Genomic DNA, 21635 nt, shown 5'->3' with positions numbered 1-21635 from the left:
AGTGGTTGAATTGCAAGATTTGTACCTTATTTTTGCCAAAATATACCGTTACCATGGCAACACAATTTCCGACACATGCGAAAAGTGTGTCTTGCATATCTCCACCCCAAAGCCAATGTGTTCCAAGTTTCATGAGAATTGGTTAAAAACTGAGGAAGTAGTTCCATGCGCAAGATTTGCAACGGTCCGACCGGCCGCTGATTCCTAAATTCCCCCTTCAAACTTTGTTTGGAGGGGTATAATAATAATAATATTAGCAAACAATAACAAAAACAACCCTGGTTAAACTTAGTTTGCAATTTTTATTTTTGCAGATCTATGTGCCTTGCAGTTTCGCACAGTATTCTCTATGATGTTGTGAAGTCCCCTGCACATGGACACCTCTATCGCTTGTCCAGATTCTACAGCCATCCTCCCCTTCAATAAAGTTGTTGACATGTCAACATGAAGACACGACTTTGCTCCATGATCATAAAATACTATAAAGCAGCCAATAAAATGGCAGTCTGCTCCTGCTGTATTGACATGTAAATGTTATAACTGTAGAACTCGATGCAACACATCCATTGTAGGTCCACACGGTATTGGCGCTTTACCAAAAGTCAGTTGCGTCTTTTCTTCAAGAATCCCGCAAGCATCAATTGATTGCTGAACCTATAAATCATACTGGTAGATAACACAATGGGAATGCTAGAATGCTGTTGTCAAAGAGGCTTCCTCTCTTTAATCTGTACATATAGTTGGAGGATATTTTCCTTGCTTTCGGGGGGGGGGGGGGGGGGGGGGGGGGGGGAGGGGGGGTTCAGAAAGATAGTCGCTCTTAAATGCCTTGTTGCGTGCAGTATAAAAGGCATCACCATGCCAGTTGGTCAACGCGCAATACTGCATAATAAGATCGTGCGTTTAATATTGTGTATGCGTCTTCATTGAAGTGCAACTCTGGGAAGACTAAGTCATACTTTCTCCTGTCTTGTGTAACATACATCCCCCCTCCCGGTCTTCAAAAATGATCTCATTTCCAAAATGGTTATATCGGGGATTTTTTTCTGGAACTGTTGAGGCTAGATCACCCTCAGCTCCCGCCAAGTGTATTTCGTGAACGTTTAAGCGTTTCTGTCTAAGTTTTTAATGAAATTATTCCAATTACATTTATTTTTTCAAACATATTGATTGGCATCATCCGACAAGAGAAATTTTGCTGAAATCGATAAAAATGTTTCAATGTGATTGGTCACTTGTTCTATTGGCCTACTGCTTTGAGAATGATGCTTGGAAGTTGTTTTTTTTTAAGCATTCCACAGACTTCATATTGATGGTTATAGTTTATTTGCCATGTAGGCCTTATAAATGTAATGACAAGCTGCACCTCTCATATTCCTATCTAGTTTTCATTATTCTAATATTTGCCTTGCTTACATAAATAATTCATAATGTATACATTTACATGTATTGTGATCACATGATAAATATTAACTTGATTTCAAAGACTCTTGATATTGAAATAAATGTCATTTGCTCACTGCAAGTCTGCTACTGCATTTAGACCTACTGTAGGGTTGACCAAGCTTTGCCCGCCCCCCCATTTCTGTATATTACACAGTGTGATATTGTTCAATAATGCACCGCTCAAAATCGCAGTGACTGCCCAATTTGCGAAGAATGCAGGCACCCCACTGGCTGGTTAAAGCCAGGGGTCAGAGGTCATTATTACTCCCACTTCTAAACAGAATCATCAGCTCCATGGAATCTGTCTGTGAATTGAATTGAGATGAATTTAAATTCACCACTTTTTAAACATTAATTTAATTTTTTTTAATTGGGTATTCAAAACTGATTCATAGGGTTTTAAAATTCACCATGTCCACTGTAACTTTGCAACAAGTCAGTGGTCTACCTGATGATCTAGATCTACATGTATGTCTCCACAAGCTACTGAAATCCTGGTTTTGGGACAAAGGATGTGAGACAAAATAGATATTAAGATGCCTTACGAAACCTTCCCCAGCCTGGGGCAACATCCTGTGAGATGTTTAAAAGTACACTGTCGTATTGTACTGTTCATGTGTGTATTGAACCAAAATAACATTCATGCTCATTTCAAACAGCTTCCTGGTTTAGCATTGTTTATTTCATACTGTAGAATACCAATCGAGCAGCAATTTTTTTTTTTGCAAAGTGTTCAAAACACAGTGAGATAATCTGCCCCATTGCATTACATTGAAATGTAGCAAAAACTAAAAGAATCCAGTAAAAAAAAGTTGAATGCTCCCCAGGGAGAGGAGAAAATGCATGCATTTTGCGCAGGGAAGCAAAGATTAAATGAAATATACATGTATCTGTATCAAAGCGCTTCATTCTGATGTATGAAATAGGAATATTATGATTAAATTTCATAAAATTGTGATTTTCAAAATTTTCATTGAATTTATCCTTCCTCCAAGACATTATTCTCATTGAAAACTAATGGAAGAATTTGCTCAAAACTAGGAGAAATATTCCATTTCCTGCAATCTTTTTTTTTTAAATTGGAAAATCCATCAAGACAAAAGAGCTCTGAAAAGAAATTCAGATTCTTTCCTCACAATTCCGAACAGTTTTGACCTCTGCATTCCCCATTCATTTTGAACAGCAAATGTTGATACATTGTCAATGAAAAAATATGTAATTTCCAAAATATGTACCGGTACACAAAAAGCCCACAAAACAAATAAGGAAAACAAAGGATACTTGTATACATGCATCAAAGTGAACAGGAAACAAAATCAGCAATAAGCGATTAATAAAAAAAAAGAAGGTTGTTAGGGAATATTTTGTTGAGGTCAAATATAAATTCATCAAATTCTTTGGATATAATATCCACTGCCTACAAGTACATGTAATCTCTCATTTCACTGTTCTATTTGATCACTGCTGGAGTATGAAGTACACATGGCTAAATGGCACATCTGAAGTTACACTTCAGGGCCCCGTCTTACACAGAGTTACGATTGATCCGATCAATCGCAACTATGGACGGCCAGCAACGTCAACATCTATTATGAATGCTTGTTCAAAATATTTTCTAGCTATGATGTATATTCATGCAATCATTGTTTTCTTGAAAATTCACTCTGCTTCTCTTTGATTAACAAAGAACATTATGCCAATCTCCTATAGAAAAACTTATGACGCTGATGGATTTCCATGATAGAGTTACTATTAATCAGATCAATCGTAACTCTTTGTAAGACAGGGCCCAGGAATCTAGAAAAGAACACTACTGTTTTTTTTTCAAGTAGCATTGAACAGTGACTGACTTTCACTGACGAATTTGTTCTAAGCCAATCAGATACAAGGATTTTTTAACTTATAAAAGTCTCAGTGAAAATCAATGACTTAAGTTTGGTGAAATGCTCCCCCGGTTTATTACAAGAATTCCAGTCTGGCGAAGGTCCTATGACTGGATCCTTTGTCCCAAGAATACAAGATAGTGCGAAAGGAATAACAAAATGATGCCATCTGGAATACTTGTAATCACACAAGCAATAACATACAGTGTACATGTATTAAAACCACAGGATGGAGCAACAGAACCTTGAATTTGAAATGAAAAATATATACATTTTCACGAGAATGGAACAAGTCTGGCTGATAATATGAAGTACATGTATGGCATTGGCATTCACTTTGAAAATGTTTTTCTAACTTTTGTTTAAGGTTGAAAAATTTGATAGACTCATTGGCTATTACATACATGTACACACCCTGTAGCAAAAGTAATTTATTGCCAACTAATGGTAACTACCATGGTAACGATGCTCATCAGTCTTCCACCAATCAGAATCAAGGATTCCATGCAAGTTACCATTGGATGGCAAAGGTACCCCATAATGGTAACTTCATGCAATCGCTGTACATTGCACCAATAAAGCAGCCATTATGAGGAGTACAGTACATAAATCTTGACTAAAGATTTTCTCCATGCTGGACCCACTGGAAAGTACACGTATCTCTCATATGCAGGCCTATTACACAGTACATCTACATTGTAATTTGTAGAAGTACTGGCAGTGTTTTCCTTGAATGTGTTTATGTAGTTTCAATTGATCTTGTACCCTCACTTCAAAGTACTTGTGGATTGTGGTTTTAAATGGTTTCATGTGAAATAGAAATCTAATACTGGTATACACGTACATATAATTACAAATGAAAGCCCTCATAGACCTACAGTGTACATACAGCTGTACTGTACATGTAATGTTTACGTACACATGTTCATGTAGTTCTTTGCAGTTTTGAAATTACTTTTTATTTTGATTTTAGTAGATAATTTAAACAAACAAGCAATAACACTACTAAAAAAAAATCCATCAAAACTGGATACGAAATATGTAAGTTATTTCATTTTAAAGTTTTGCTTTATGATTTCACAACAAAAAGTAAAATGCACATCCTGGTTGGTTTTGAAATGAGGAACCTGATGGCATTGATCCCCCACTGTACTTCATTGTCATTACATCAAATATGAAATATTCCAATTTTCTCCTAGTTATGATGTGGAATGAAGTTTGATTCCTCCCTTCACATGTTGACTTTAATACCAAACCTATTGTGATTCATGAAGAGTCAACTTAGTAGGTGGTTTCAAACTGCCTCGATCACAAGAATCCCCGTTGAATTACGGGAACTGTTTTCGGCTAAAAAATACCAATTAATTATTCCTGCATTCACACCGCCCCGAAACATACCCTTCGGGATAAGTTCCTGAAGTTACGAGCATGCGCATAGTATGGTCTGATGAGCAGGCAAGGTGCGAGATTCAAAATCACTAGCCCAGCAGCCACCCACAGTTTCCGCGCCCAACGTCACACTGGGCTAAAAAGTTCCCGTAAGTTGCTTTCACATCGCCAAAATACCTGCAACCTTGGAAAAATCCCCGCGAAAGTTCTCGTAATTTCGCCAAGTACCTACTATTTAGCGGGTATTTTCTTTCGGGGAGATTACGCGTAGTTTGCTTTCACATTACCAAAATACCTGGTATTTTCTGATCGGGGTAAATTTCTCAATCAGAGAATACCTTGAACTGACAAACTTCGAGGCGGTCTGAAACCACCTATTGTAGGGACAGTGATTTTCCGTTTCTAAAAATTGCCTTTTCCGTTTCAGAAAATCTCAAATTCCGTTTCAGCATGTCTGGAAACGGAAATTCTGTTTCCCATAGACTTTGTGTACAAGAAAAATTGACAAATCCGTTTACATAGAAAACCAATACGCAACGAGTAGCGATGTCAAAATGCTAGCGCTGCTCAAAATTTGCATCTACCAATGTACTAACATCGTTTTAAAATCCATTTCAATCGAAGAGATTCGAGCTCAAAAAAAAATTAGGGAAACATAATCAACATTAATATATTCTCACCTGTCATATTATTAGCATTATTTTATTGTTAAATGGGATTTTATCGCTGATTTGGGGACTTTTCGGACATCATTTTGAGCAGTCGACGACTTCCGAATATATCCGCCATTTTGGATTTGATGAATCACCGTGATCATTATATTATGACCGAACGCAGAGGGCAGCAACACACGGCCGGATTCTGCCTTCTATGCGGATGTAAGTGTAAACTAATTTGGATACGATCGAGTGATGGAGAGGCTCGAGTGTAGTTCGGGGTGAAGTTACGATGTGTTGATTGTCATGAATGTTGTTGCAAAGTGAGATCGTGTTTTTTCAGTTGATATTAGTATTTTGTTGAGGATTTGGGATTAATTTCTGTGCTTTTTTGTTCATTCTGAGAAAAAACGTGTTTTCCGTGATTTTCCGTTTGAAAATCCACTTTCCGTTTCAAACAGCCGATTCCGTGAATTCCGTCCATTTTCCGCGATCGCGGAAAATCACTGTCCCTACTATTGTCTCATCTGAAAAAGTGAACAATTGTATGTATAAAGTCAAATGATAAAAATACATGAGAAATAGTGATAGAGTGACATCATTGACTCTCTCAGTTGCATACGACTAGTTCTTTTAAAACCTTATCAATGTCATAAACTACATTATCTTGTTTTACGTATCTGATTTACCGTAGATGACATTTTCAGTGTTGTCACTGTTGTGCTTGTTTGGGATGGACAAATTTCAATAAAAAGTAGAAACAGCAGCAAATACAGTACTCAGGATACATGTATCAGGACCGATACCTATTCTTCATAAATTTCAGCTTTCCATAGAGATTCAGAGGAATGTTCAAATGAACATGATGAATTTCTTTACATGTAAGTCAACTTTAATCGGTCCCAATAGATATGATTGATAATTCAGAGACAATTAACTTCATTTAAAATTAGATAACATCTTTTTGCAGCTTTAATATGAAATGCTGCCTACATGTACCACACTGAACATGCCAGCTTGGCTGGTAATAAAGATTTTATGATGTGGAAATATTCAAAAGTGATAAGCAATCTAAATCAGATTAGATTAATGCTGATGACATAACCTTTGTAACCTCCACATCAAGGTGTGGTTATTATGACCTTTAATACAAGCTAGTTCCATAACCTTCTTTACATGTAAATGGGAAAAACTTTGCGTTGTGAAGGTACATGTATACATGTAAATAAGATAAATGTAGACCTACATGTACATCAATGCATATAAGGCCTACAGTGAACTAGTTCGTCACAACTGTCTTTTATAACTCTTGGGAGTAAATAGTAAAATAAAAAAAATCCCCTTTAATAGTGGATCTTACATGTAGAACTTCCTAAGTCTGTCCATGTACATGTACATAATATGTTAAGTTGCTCTGTTAACACCCTTTGATATGAAATGATAGCAACTTTGCAAAGAATTGATTCAAAAAGGTACAGTACAGTACAAGGAGGCCTGCCCGTTTATATGCTGCCATTGACTACATGCACATTCACCATCATTTACTTCTTGAACCTAATCAGAGTCAAGTGTTTTTGTCCAAATTTAACAATACTGAACACATGGCAAAAAGGTCAAAGATTATCAGGGTGAAATTTTTTTTTTGCATAGCATGGATGACCTTAATTATGTAAATTGGCCATCTATCAGTTTAGGCAGAAAATATGCACACCTGATAGGTGATCGTTTGCACATTATACATGTACTGTACATTAGTGTTGTTGTCGATAGGCTTCATATCGACATTGATGTCGACATACAAGGATTTTAAATGTTTACATGTCGACACGCACACACCCACATTGACACATGTAGGTCTCAACATGAAACAAGTGGAATGCCTCTGGCCGTCTCACCTGCATCACGCGATTCAACATAGCAGCAGTGCTGACTTTGAAAACTACTATAACGCGCACAAGATGTTCAGTGATACTTGGTTACTCTCATTTCCACGTTTTATGAATAGGGACAGTGATTTTCCGCGATCGCGGAAAGCGGACGGAATTCACGGAAAAGGCCTTTTGAAACGGAAAGTGGCATTTCAAACGGAAATTCACGGAAAACGTATTTTCCCTCAATATACACAGAATAGCAACAGAAATTACTCCAAAATAACAACAAAATGAGAGTATTAAATGGCCACAAAACCCCAGAAAACACGATCTCACTTCGCTACAATCATGACTGCTCTCGACATCATCACACTCGATAGTACCCCGTGCCCGTACCTGGCCGGCCGGGTTGAGCTTCTAATCGCTTCATATCGCTCAACTGCACGGTCGTGTGTTGCTGCCCTCTACGTTTGAAGATGTAACAGCACGATATCGTGGTCTTAAAATCCAAGATGGCGGATTGGCGAAAGCCGTTGTCTGATGTTAACGATGTCCAAAAAAAACCCCAAAATTATTGATAAAATTTAATTTCACTGCAAAATAATGCTAATCATATGAAAGGTGAGGATGTATGCATGCTAAATATGATTGAAAAATTATTAAATGCACTCGCATTGATCCGATTAGAACGGATTTTATTGTGTTGTTGGTCCAGTAGCAGATACAAATTTTGGCCAGTGCGAGTGTATGCGCTGTGATTTTGCTATTCAATGTGTAAACGGAATTGTCACTTTTCCGTGTGTACAAAGTGTATGGGGAAACGGAATTTCCGTTTTCTGACATGCTGAAACGGAATTTGAGATTTTCTGAAACGGAAAAGGCCATTTTTTGTGGTTTAAGTACATACATGTATAATAAAGGCTGTCACATCGTTCCATACAAGACTTGTGGGTGAGTTGTGGGTAATTGCCCACAATTCACCCGCAAAAAAGTTTGGAGCATGTTCAAAGCATTTCTGAGTGCAAATCAGACTTGCGTGTGCTACTGCGGGCAACTACATGTACATGTAAGATACTTTCCATGTGGGCGACTTGTGACATGGCCTTATTTCTATAAACATTTTCTTTTAAACGATGCGCCAGAGAAAAAAATCAACTTGTATATTACATCCCACACTTTTATCATGCCAATTTTCACACCGTTCGCGCAATCAGCGACCAAGATCTCAAGGCGGGGCTGATTAACCCCCCACCCGGGGTTTTAACTAAAAAAAAAAAAAGCCCGGTCTGGTTTAATAGGTTAATGACTTTTCTCTACGCTGAATGCAAAATTGAATAGTAAAATCTGCAAGTATATAAAGCTCACTTTATGAACATGTACACATAATAATGGGTTCAAAAGGATATCAGTGGCATTCACACTGCACAGAATAAAAAATATTATTGGAAGGTAACATTTTTATTGAAAAGTTTAAGTTGCAAGATGAAAGATCAAGAGGTCTGATGAGAATAATGAAATAACTGTAAAGCATACTGTATTGCTACTTTTTTTTTACATCGAGCCAGCTGGTCATACAACTGATACAGTTGGTGGGCGTTTCATTAAAATAAAATGTTTTTGTCAAGTTACCGGTACACACAACTGAACGAACAACTGGAGCATGTTCTTACACGTACATGGAGGTGGTAATTGCTATGCTGCCCTCATAAGCCCAATATAAGACAGGCGGGTCAATATGTATACTGTACCTTCCTGTGTTGCAAAAGTGAAATTGTGCATGAGACAACTCATTAAAGCAGTCAAAATACATATAAACAGAGCCTTTTAAAGTCATATAAATTTGAGCAAATTCTTTGCCCAAATCGGATATTTTCTTACAAAAACATTGTATTCTTTAATATATTTTGGATCTGGAAAAAAAAATTGCCAGTCGAGCGATCCGTACATGTAGGTCACACTCAGATGGGGCAACATAACATTTTTTTAGGCCTTCCAGAGGGATATATCATTTCTCGGACATTTACATCAATTACATGTACATTGTAGCATAAAAAAGGGTCGCCAATCATACTATTTAAAGTCATTCATAATGTACGAACCAATTTACGAAACACCAAGTAAAAGGCCGGTATGATTTCTCGGTGAAAACAGAATTGCAATAGCTGTACAAAGATATAGGTAATGTAATCAATCACATACTTCCTTATCGCAAAATCTATATAAAAAAAATTCATAAATACAAAACAGTGAGTGTACTAATACCATGTACTCACTCATAGATCTGCTTTATACTGGCCTAGATGTGTGTACACATACACAAGTATATACGAGTACATTGTATTAAAGTGAAATTAAGTGTTAATTTAAAGTTTATTTTACATCTGACTGATGTAATTATCTCTATATTTTCAAAGTCACTTGCAGTTGAAGGTGACCTTTACCTTTAATGCAGTATTCAAACTAACCTTTACAAAACCAGCTTCCAGTGTATTAAATGTTAACTTTTGCCCAATGTAAATGAGCCCTTTGGGAGGGGTTTGAAACCTTTGTGCTATAGTCCAGTCAGTAAATAGAGAAGAAGCTGATCGTGGATAAGGTTTGATAAGCCATCAAACATGCACACATAATTGCATATATCAACACATCAATAGCTAGTAGCTTTATACTACATGTACATGATGATATTGATAGCATGTGAGTAACAGTTTTGATAAAAAGCCTGGACCAGATCTTCCTTATCAAGTTCCTAGAACCGAACCCTAGTGCCTGCATGTACATGTACATGTAGTTGTTCATAAAGGTAAAAAGCATGACTTTTCACATGATTAGAACAAATTCTTTGGTGCAAATTCATTTGCATTGGGAAGTCATGTTTAGCTAACTCCAGGGTCACCAGTCATTTTTAACTCATGAACAAGCTTAAAATACGAAGCACCCACTTTAATGCCCTTTTTACACACGCTAAAATTTCCTTAACCATGTACTATAGGTGGGGCTAAATTGCCATTTAGCCCCACCTATAGTACGGGGTTAAGCTTAGCCCACTTTCTTTTTACACAGCATTTTTGCAAAGTGGGCTAACCCCACCTTTAGTAAGGGATTATTTGGCCCTGCAAAAAAGCAGGGTTATCCCAGCAATTGCGGTGCTAAGAGCGATTGTACTGGGTTAATATCGCTAGTGTAAAACGAAAGTGGGCTAAGTTTAATAGTATGGGTTTAAGGAAATTTTAAAAAGGGTTCGAGTGAAGTACTATATTCATGAGCTACTACTAGTCCGCGGTTAGCGTGTTTCGTGTGTGAAAAGCAAGCATTCCTTATCCGGGGTTAGCAATAAAAATTTGGCATGTGTGAAAAGGAAAAAAAATAGTACGGGGTTAAGGATAGTATGGGGTTAGCGATAGTCCGGGGCTAAGAAAATCCTGTGTAAAAAGGGTATAAGACCTAACCTAGAGATGATATCTACATGTAATTTACATTATCCATAAATTCACAAGAAACTTCTGAACATTTGTGCTAACACTTGAATGTTCTTAATACAGTAGCTTCAAAATGTGTACTATAATTAGTCTACATGTAAAGTCAAGAGACACTACCACACCCATATTTGAACTATAAACATCAAATAAATTTAATAAATAGATAAATAAATAAACAAACAAATAAATAAACATATAAATGAATAATACATCACTGAATTTATATTGTTAGAGATGGAGTCTTGAAATCAAAATTATATTGCGAAGTTTAATAGACTTCCATGTATCAAAATTCACTGGAAAATCACTTTTATCCTCTTGTTTTTCTAAGCTCTTCAGGTCAAACAAGTTCACAATTATAGCGAGAACACATGTACAGAACTTTGTTTGTGTCAAGGGAGATGTTTTTCTTGAGACTTATTCATGGGCATAGACAATTCCAGAGAAAACACAATTATCGTTCTCCAATTCATACAAGAAACAAATCGTGAATGTATACCCAAATTCTTGGATTGACCAGAGCTTATACTACCAATAGGAATTGTAATTTAAGATTAGAAGACATTTTTACTAGTGAAAATTGCTACATTTTGTTTGGTGAAAATGGCTGAATTCTATAACCATTGACCAAAAGTATCACATTACCTTTCATAACAGGAAGAACGTTTTTAGAGTGAGAGGGTTCTCAAGTTTAGAATTAACATACATGAACATGCATTGTATATTCACGAATGCGAATCTCAAGAAGAAAATCACAGTATTTACATATAGAAGGATGGGGAAAAAAACTTTTTTAAATAGTAAAACCGTTTTCATGTTTTCATGCAATATTGAGAAAATGTGTCTGATGAACTTTTTTTACTTTTGAGGGGCACTTTTGGAATGAGTATTCTTTTAGAATGGGAGTATTACTCTTCATGAAAACTACAGAACTTTAAAACAGTACAAAATAATTGTGTGAAAACTGTGGGCATCTTTGTGTATATAGCAAATACTGCAATACAACAGGGGCTTAAAGGTCAAACTTTCATACATTAAATGAGAGTAGAGCATATATTGCATGCCGTCCTCATCATCGTGAATACATTTGTAGTATTGCAGAATAGTAGAATTTTGCAGTCTCCTACAAAATGTCTTGTAATTGACATCCCAGGGCATAGCTTGAGTCTCCAATTAAGACTCGGAAAATATTCAACATATTCATCTGCATGAGTGCAGAGTAGTTGCATTATACCCTTTGGGCGCTGACGTTGCAATCTTGCACATTCGTACCATAAAATTCACCAATCATAATAATTAGTTTTCTCCCCTACCTTCCAATTAGACAAGCTAATAAAAGGTAATAGTTCTTTATTAACATTTATATAATAATAATAATACGTATCACTGGTGTAATATGTAAATCTTGAATTAAAGAAAATAACATGAAAACAATTGTCATAATCATCCCCGAAATTAATTCTGTGGGGAAAAAAAGTGACATCATGATGCCTACCTTTTTGTTGAGTTTTAGCCATGTTACAAGTCCTTTTGAATCAATGTACTGCAAACCAAAGAACCAGATCTCCCTCAGACCTATTGTTTTCACAACCTATCATGATAAGAAATATCAATAAAATCATCAAATAAAAATATTTTAACCATACACACTTCAATATAAACATAAACCAAAAAAGTACTGCAAGATAGGGGGTCGAATGGAGATGTTTCAAAGAGTTAAGGAATTACTAAAAGTGCCAGTTCACACATGACATGTGATATCTCACTTATCTCTGTAACAATAGTACAATACGGTACCTTGTATTTGATTCTAAAAAAAAATCTTTTTGATTTTCAACAAGTTTCTAGATGGTCAAGAATGGGATGTTCTGTGAGGGGGGGGGGGTCAATTCATTACTAAAATCAAATATATAAACAGTTTCATGAGTACTGTCATCTCCCCCCCCCCCCCCCCCCCCCCCCCGCTGCAAAATTACATTGTTTTCAGGGTTTAATGAAATTTGTTTTCCAACAGTTTATGTTACGAAATGCATTTGTACTATCACATAAAATGTACAGAAATAAATTAAATTTCAATTTTATTACTCTGCATGTTTATAGATACAGATATACCCAAGTACTACCTGTAGCTGTAGGTACCATTACATCACAAAGTTGTCGAGATAAAAGATAAAAAGATCCATGTTAAAAGGTTTGAGTGTCTAACTGTACACATCTGAAAGTCTATCTTAAATAAAAGTATTAATCCAAAGAGACAATCTCAGAATGGCTAAGTGCATTTCACTTTGACATTTTTTAAGTTAAAAGACTATGCAGGGGAGCACAGGTTATGTTTTCATCTGTTTCTATCAACACACCACCTCCCCCACAGCCAACAGTATCTAATGAGTCACAACCATAGGTAATTGTACACGACTGACCTATCTATATGGGATACACCCAAACATTGCATACAAAGTTCAGTTTGGGACACTCCCTTATAAAACTTGCATTCAAAAGTGCAGAAGATGGGGTGCTGGAATTATTAGTTTAACAAATGAGGGGAGTATTACCGTACATATAGCAAAAAGCAGCTTTTTACTCCCAGTGAAATTTGGAAAGGGAGGTGGGAGTGCAGAATTCACTAAAAGTTTACTATCAAAGGATTTTTTAAATAACACTTGCATTATTGGTCTATGAGATGGGCTTCACTTGGCATTTGAGAGTTGAAGGGAAATAAACTGGGGGGAGGGGCCTACAAGTAAGCCAAATATATCGACAATCTTGGAATGGTGGGGATGGAACAAGTTCCCAGGTTTCTCATACATGTAACAATGCATCTACATTTGAATTTGGTCTTTTTTTTTTTTACAGAAAAGGATGAGGGTTAATTAACCCTTTCAACTGTTTCTTACTTGATCGAAGAGCTGTTTGCCTGTTGTGTTGGGCTGGATGGCAAACTCCAGCTCTGCATCCATAGTAGTCACACGCACTGCAACCTGTCATGGAAAATAGAATGTAAACGACATACATGTAATCCAACGAGCAAAATCAATTAGCTTTTAATGTGGACTTAAAAGAAAAACACCAGCCCCTGGTGTATACAACAAACCTGAAATAAGGCTTGTACTGGGACAGAGCAAACTACTGTACATGTAGGTGTCAAGTTTATTAAGAATGTAAATTGTACAGTGTATTATCTACACGTAGGCATTTTTACTTTCAAGCAGAAAGAAAACCCTGTTCAGATGCAATCTTTAATGACTATGATAATGATGTACATAATAAACCGGAAGATGGCCATGTGTTTTGAATTGGGCCAGTAAATAGGTGGAGTTGTGACATCTGCACAACAATTTTGGGTATATATTCCTTTAATTTTCTCTGCTGATAAGTATCAGTATGTATGATCTTGTATGAGAGCATTACAGTCATATCAAAGAGAAAATTTAAAAGTAATGTTGTTTCCCCCTCTAAACTAGTGGTTAATTAGCAACATGTGAGGGTGGAGGATGATCAGAAGCAAAGTCTCCTATTAGCACACTGATGGACTACACACACCATCCATCAAGCTATCGTTGACTTTCATCATAATTCATCATGATGATAGTTTAGATTAATTGTAACTACCGGTACATGTAATTAGTAATTCAAAAGTGTAATTTAACTTAACTTCTAATTAAGCTTTAAAGAGCAATATACAAAGATGCATGAATGTGCATGTGCAAGGTGTCCTTTTCTAATGTAAGCAATGTATATGAAGCATACTGTAAATATTTCAATTATGGTAACTTACAGGACTTATAACAAGATGATTCATATTAAGTATTCAAAAAGGGTTCATTATTTAAAATCATTAACAGCATAGCCAATTTATAATAAACAACAAACAATAACAATTGTGATTTCAGCATTAGTGCAAAGGTCAAGATTTACGGCAAGTTTTGAAGAGAGAAATCACAGAGCAGATCTCAGGTCTCTATGAATTTGGAAAAAAATCATTCATGTACATGTACACACTGAAATTAGAACTATTGTGCTTGAAATTATAGGGCTACAATTAATCCATTCATTAGAGAGGTCATTAGAGAGGTCATTCGGCAATGAGATGCTCAAAACATTGAAGTCTCTAACTCTCTATAAACAGATCCCTTAAACATCCTTGTCCTAGCTTTGGAATTACATGTACCAAGAAAAATGTTGGTGTGACTGATGGAATTACAATGTACAGTAATTGAACTACCAAAGAGCTTCAAGAGGTGGCTTGCTCCACAAAGAAGCATGGAAGAGGCTATATAATTGTACCAAAAGCGAACTATGCAATATATCTTCACAAGAAAGATGACTTTTACGTTCTTAAAAATGAAGACATAATGTGCACAATAACCTTGTAACTTTCATCTAATCTGGACTATTCACTTTGCATAGCATGGAGATCACACCTTTAATAAATCCATTGACGAGTAAAAACATTAATCTACTTGATGGTATAATTATACAAAAACTACTTTACTGATACTTAGCTTGATTACATACACCAGTCCTTACACAATAAATTTGATCATGGCTAGATTCAGATGGGTCATGCTAAATACTGGTTTAGTTCCAGATGATGCATTTTTCTATGGTTTGAATGAATTTTTCTGAATTCATATGTTGCCTTGTAACTTTATTCTAATCTGGACTATTCCATTTTCCGTTCAATTGTATGGTAGTGGATCGTATTACGGAACACTTTTCATGAATTTGATCATATCAAACACAATATTCCAATCAAATTCACCAAACTTTCACCATAAATACCTACAAAATATAAATATGCAGAAATTTTGCCAAAATTATTTTTCATTTTTACGACATCAGCTTCCAATCGGACCTCTCTTCGCAAGTGAAATTTTGGTCACTTGAAAAAGGTATCGTATTACCGAACGTGTGTTTTCTATGGAAAAGCTGGGAAAACAAAGTCACTGATGAGCTATTTTGACCATATTTTATTGTTTTGAGGATATAAAGACTTCGAAATTGTGCTTTTGATCATTTTTCTATTCAAGTGCCCTTTGAAAGGATGTTGCAAAGGTTTGAGCGTGTTTGATTATTTTCTGATGCACATGATGCGCGCGTTCGGTAATACAAGGCCGGTCGGTAATACAATCACTCACTATACTTGTCTCGTGTCTTTTTGCTGTGTTTGCCTAGCGTGAGTATTGTATCGCTATACCGCCCGGTAATTTCTATTGACTTTATGCAAACAGAATTATCACTTTTTCTTGTGCACAAAGTCTATGGGGAAACAGAATTTCTATTTTCTGACAATCTGAAGCAGAATTTCAGATTTTTTCAACGGAAAAGGCAATTTCTAGGACAGGAAAATCTCGGTCCCTAATTTTTGGGGCTATTTTTTCATTTGAAGGGTTACTTTTAAGGGTAAAAAGTAATTGTGCAGTAAAAGCAAATATTATTGCCAGTTCAAAAACTGATTTTCTAAATAATCTTGAATATTGATGTGGAAGGAAAAGGTTCATCGTGGTGAAGGATTGAGTAGAAGAAATAACCAGTTGTCTCACGATGTATCAAACGTAGTAGGAAAGCAATCTAATTATTGTTTGGAACAGATCTTGGGGCGACTCTAGAAAGAATAGTCGCCCCAAAGCATGCATTTCGGTGGGGAATTTTAGGGGCGATTTGGGCTGTCGTGAGGGTTAAATTGCCTGTCGCTCTCATGTCATGCATGTATTTCCTACTATCATAAAAGAGTAAAAAAAAAAAAATTTCAACCAGCTGAAATCATCATACTCACCCCACGAGGCATTTTGGTGTCTTCTGTCTGACAACTATGCGAATAAGTATGACTATCTCTGCTTTCACTCTCTCAATTAAGGTGTTTTATTCCAATTGTAAGCAGCTCAATCAAATCTTCTTCCCTCCTGCAAAGACAAGTGCAATTTCAACAAATATCAAGCATGAACTCTTTCAATTAGGTAACTTCATCTTATAAATACTAGGAGTTTTTAAATAATTAGCAAATCCAATCTGCAGAGAGTTTGATTCTTTTAGATCTCAAATTGACAAAACCTTGTTTTAGTGTTAGGAATAGGTGGAGTCAAATGAGGAATACCATACAGTATGATTCATCCAAACATACACATGTACACACCCACCTGCAAGCTGATCCAATCTCATTCTTGCAATCGAGCTCTCACGAACGGATATGCGGAACCAATTCAAATTCTATGGCTTCGCAAATTACGTACGAACACACACTCTCGTCCCCGAGCTCGAGAACCGCAAGCTTGCGTGGAGAGCATAGGCATACGGTATCGCCGCCCCGCTGCTGGCCTCGATTGCATCGGCCACCATTGCTTAAACCCGCCCGAAAGGTGGGCGGTACTCGAGTTAGAAAACGTGTTTTAGCTTGCGGCAGCTATAATATGTCAGTCCAACAAAAACATAACGAGGTTTTCATATCATTTCCTTTTCCATTGAAACGCCACTATTCCGAAGATAAATAATTTTAATCTTAAGAACAGATGCAACAGGTACTTACCGTTGACAAGCTGTGCCGGTTAATTCATTCAGCTGTGCGGAAGCTGGCCGAAAAATATATCGGGCCGGGATTTGTATTGCCACTTCATTCAAAATGGCAGTCAATGGGTGTGGTGACGTTATCTGTCAATCAAATTCTTCAATACTCGTACCCCCTCGCGGAAATATCGCTCAATTGGGGGTTACGACAATGGCTCGTACCTGCAATTTAAAACTTGACCATTGTTTTCAGTAGTAATTTCATGAGATTATGAAGTAAAAGTACATTTATTGAAACCCGGGATTGAAATTTAAAAGTGCCACCCAGATGTTCATATAATCTTCTCGTCATGTCTACATCTCTTAGGGAAAGCTTGAGATAACGAGATCTCGATCCCGTTAGAGAGATGACAAGATCTAGCTTAGATCTCCTGTCTACATCTAATCATGAGGGAGATGAGATGACAAGGTCTTGATTTCGGATCATCAGGATCATATACCTGACCCAGTTGGAACATGATGGTGAAAATAAAAGGCAGAGAAGGTACACATTTAAACCCTTCTGTCCCTTATCATGCAAATATATTTGAGGCACTAGTATAGGTACAGGGGCCGCGGAACGGTTTTCAAAGTGGGGGGCTGAACATGCTAAAAATCACAATAAATTGTATGGTAATTTTTGCGTTTTTGTACAGGTTTTGGAAAAAAAATGGGGGGGGGGGGGAGGCTGAAGCCCCCCCCCCAGCCCCCCGGTTCCGCGGCCCCTGTAGGCTACTCCCGGCTGAAAACTCAAATCATATTAAATATGATTTGAACCCATTTGAATAGATAAAGAAAAAAAAAAGGAAGAAAAAAATGCCTTTGAATTTTTGACACCCGGGCTCATTATGAGCCTAATAATTTTGTAAGCACATTCATTAATGTTATTGACTTAATTGTTCTTCATAAAATAGGGGTGGGCCATTCGAGGCAAGACGATCTTATTTTCTCTCAATTAGTTGGACCCCCCCCCCCCCTTATGGGGGACGCAAAAGGGGGGAAAAGGGGAAAAAATACTGGGAAAAGGGAAGAAAAGTGAATGAAATAAGGGGAGGTGATCAAAATTAATAAGAAAAACAAATCCAGGTCATTGAAAACAAAAAAATAAGTTCGCGCTCGCACTGGCTTGAGTGAGATAGTAATTTGCTCAAGAGAATACAAAAACATGGGTCTCATAGTATTCTTTTTTCAATATGATGCACAAATTATAATGTACTTGGGATCAACAAAACAAAAAAGTATCTTAAAATACTGACATTTCGATTTATAACTCTGCCGAACTCATAGAGCATATATTTTGGGATTATCCAAGTACTCGAGGTTTCATTATGGATGTACTTTAAATAATATATATATATATTTCATTTCATTACATTATAATTATACATTGTATATATACATAAGGAAATATAGGAGCTCACTTTATCTCGTTCGCCAAATGTTATATCATCCAAAACAAATCCAGAAAAACACTTTCATTAAATGCTTCATATCTACTACGAGTTCTGTTGACCATTGTATTTATGTTAAAAATAATAAATTCTTTCATTTGATAGTTGATGGAGGAATATAATTTTGCTGTAGATGTAACAGTGTTTTGATTATGCTGTATGTTTAATCCATACACTGTTGTATTATATTTTTATGTAATTTTGTGTTTTATATTGCTCGAAAGATATTTTAAAATGAATATGATTTGATGAAAAAATATTCTGTTCGCGAGTCGAGTTTTAAAAGTTAATTTGTTTCAACGAGATACGCATCATTTGTGATTTAAAAATGATCAAATATCAAAAACTCTCAGCTCGCGCTACGCGCTTCGCATTATTTGATTAGGGAGATATGTGTTCTTTTCATGAATTCCAACAAACATTCCTTTAATATTATTACAAAATGAAATATCTAATATAGACCGACTGTACTAAAAAGGAAACATTTGTAATACAAATGTTTCCTTTTTAGTACAGTCGGCCTAAATTAGATATTTTCATCACTTTGCAAACGCAATGATAATTAGATATGCGTTGTGTTCATAACTTAAAGGCCAAGTCTCCACCACAGAAAAATGTTGATTTGAATCAATAGAGAGAAATCAGACAAGCACAATGCTGAAAACTTCATCAAAATCGGATGTAAAATAAGAAAGTTATGACATTTCAAAGTTTCGCTTATTTTTAACAAAACAGTTATATGAACGAGCCAGTTACATCCAAATGAGAGAGTCGATGATGTCACTCACTCATTATTTCTTTTGTTTTTTTATTGTTTGATACAATATTTTTATTTTTACGAATTTGACGATTAGAACCTCCTTGCCTGAAGCACAAAATGTTAAAATGATGCAATTCCACGTGTTCAGGGAGGAATGAAACTTCATTTCACATGACAATGACGAGAAAATAAAAATATTTCATATTTCATATAATAAATTACAAAAGAAATAATGAGTGAGTGATGTCATCAACACTCTCATTTGGATGTAACTGGCTCGTTCATATAAATATTTTGTTGAAAATAAGCGAAACTTTAAAATGCCATAACTTTCTTATTTTACATCCGATTTTGATGAAATTTTCAGTGTTATGCTTGTTGAATTTTTCACATGACAATGACGAAAAAACAAAAATATTTCATATAGTAAAATACAAAAGAAAAAGTGAGTAAGTGATGTCATCAGTACCTCATTTGCATACCGACCGAGATGTGCATATAACTGTTTGGTGAAATGAAGCGAAACTTTAAAATGCCATAACTTTCTTATTTTACATCCGATTTTGATGAAATTATGCTTGTTGAATTTTTCTCTTTTTATTCAAATCAAGTTTTTGTTGGGATGGACTTGTCCTTTAAAAATGTACAATTTCCTGTATGGGATTTTTCTTCTTCTCCTTCTCCTCCCCCTCCTCCTCCTTCCTCCTCCTCTTCTTCCTCCTCCTCTTCTTCCTTCTTCTTATTTTTCTCCTCCTCCTCATCCTCCTTCTTTTTCTTTATCATCTCCTCCTCCTCCTCCTTTTTTTCTTCTTCTTCTCCTTCTTCTTCTTTTACATCCTCCTCCTCCTCCGCCTCTTCCTCTTCTTCTACTTCCTCCTCCTCCTTCTCTTCTTCTTCTTCTTCGTTTCCTTCTTATTTTTTTTAAAAGCAATGCATTCAGAACAATGTATGGAAGATTTTAATTAAAGCATATAGGGCTCAAATTTTTCATATATTGAATAATTATTTTCAAAAATGCTTTGTACTCATAAATCAATCAAACAAAAGACAATTAGATTGAATAGCGTCCTCTGCGATAACATGCAAGTCAAATACTCATCTACCCTCACTTGCCATTGTCCTATTACCACGAGTCGTTAGATTTTTTTTAATCAATTTTTTTTTTCATTTGATTTTTGTTCTGAAACATTCAAACCTAATTTCGGCGTAAAACAGAAGTAGATATGCCAACTTTCTCAGACAATGTATGAAGCAGAGAGTCATGCATAAAGGAAATTCATGATAGTGTTGAAAATCTAAATAAAATGTTCATCTCACGCTTCATGCTCGCATTTTTGTATCCTCTTCATGGGTAGGCCCCATATCTTCAAATGTTCGTTATTCCGAAGGATCGTTAATCCTAAAACAACATAGGGTTCGTTATTTCGAAGGTTCGTTCGTCCGAAAACAAAATAAGGTTCGTTATTCCGAAGGCTCGTTAGTCCGAAAATGAAATAAGGTTCGTTAATCCTGAAAATGAAATGATCACTGGCTCGTGCCCCCCCCCTTGAGAGCCGCAATTAAAATTTGTAATGTAAAATTGCCGATAAAACACAAGTGGGCTATAGTATATGTTAATTCATGATTGTACTTTGAACAAATATATAAGCAGGACCCCCCTACAAAATTGAAATAAAATGAAACATAATGAATCAAGGAACATATAAAAACAAACAAACAACAATCGAAGAACAGATCCACTTAACAGTGAGCAAACATTGCTTAAACAAACAAAAACAAAATAAACAAACGTGTACATATCAAAATATGGACTGGTAATATAAATTCAATTCATGCAATATAGATACAAATACATGTACACCATTTCTGTCAATTTAGTCGGGTTGGTTATGCGATATGAGTTACAGGTGTCTTGCAAGGGCATCGCAATAAGGGTCATAAGCTGACGTCATTTTATCTCATAGAAAACACATACGACAGGATAGAGTAGATTGATGACCCAAACCTCTACCTTTTTTCTTTTTTTCGACGAGGTTAAAAAAAGGGCAGGGGATCCAGGATTTTCCAAAAGGGGAGGGGGGATTTTTCCGGAGGGAAAATTTGACAAGCAAAAAAAAGATCTTCACTTTCAAACTGAGGAGGCACACCTCTATTTTCATGACA

General features: G+C 36.0%; 1 protein-coding gene across 1 annotated transcript in view; it reads right to left on the bottom strand.

Moving 5' to 3' along the window:
* Nucleotides 1–17354, bottom strand: part of LOC121414144 (moesin) — a 29558-nt gene extending 12204 nt beyond the window's left edge. Inside the window, exons 1-4 of the mRNA XM_041607214.1 lie at nt 17245–17354; nt 16498–16624; nt 13616–13699; nt 12217–12312 (exon numbers count right to left, since the gene is read on the bottom strand). Coding sequence (XP_041463148.1) covers nt 12217–12312; nt 13616–13699; nt 16498–16509 — 192 coding nt within the window. The 5' untranslated portion in view covers nt 16510–16624; nt 17245–17354. The remainder of the gene's footprint in view (nt 1–12216; nt 12313–13615; nt 13700–16497; nt 16625–17244) is intronic.
* Nucleotides 17355–21635: the final 4281 nt, after the last annotated feature.

The sequence above is a fragment of the Lytechinus variegatus genome, chromosome 4 (assembly GCF_018143015.1).
Source record: "Lytechinus variegatus isolate NC3 chromosome 4, Lvar_3.0, whole genome shotgun sequence".
Taxonomy (NCBI): domain Eukaryota; kingdom Metazoa; phylum Echinodermata; class Echinoidea; order Temnopleuroida; family Toxopneustidae; genus Lytechinus; species Lytechinus variegatus.
The sequence above is the reverse complement of the archived record's forward strand: the minus strand, read 5'-3'. Positions and strand labels throughout refer to the sequence as shown.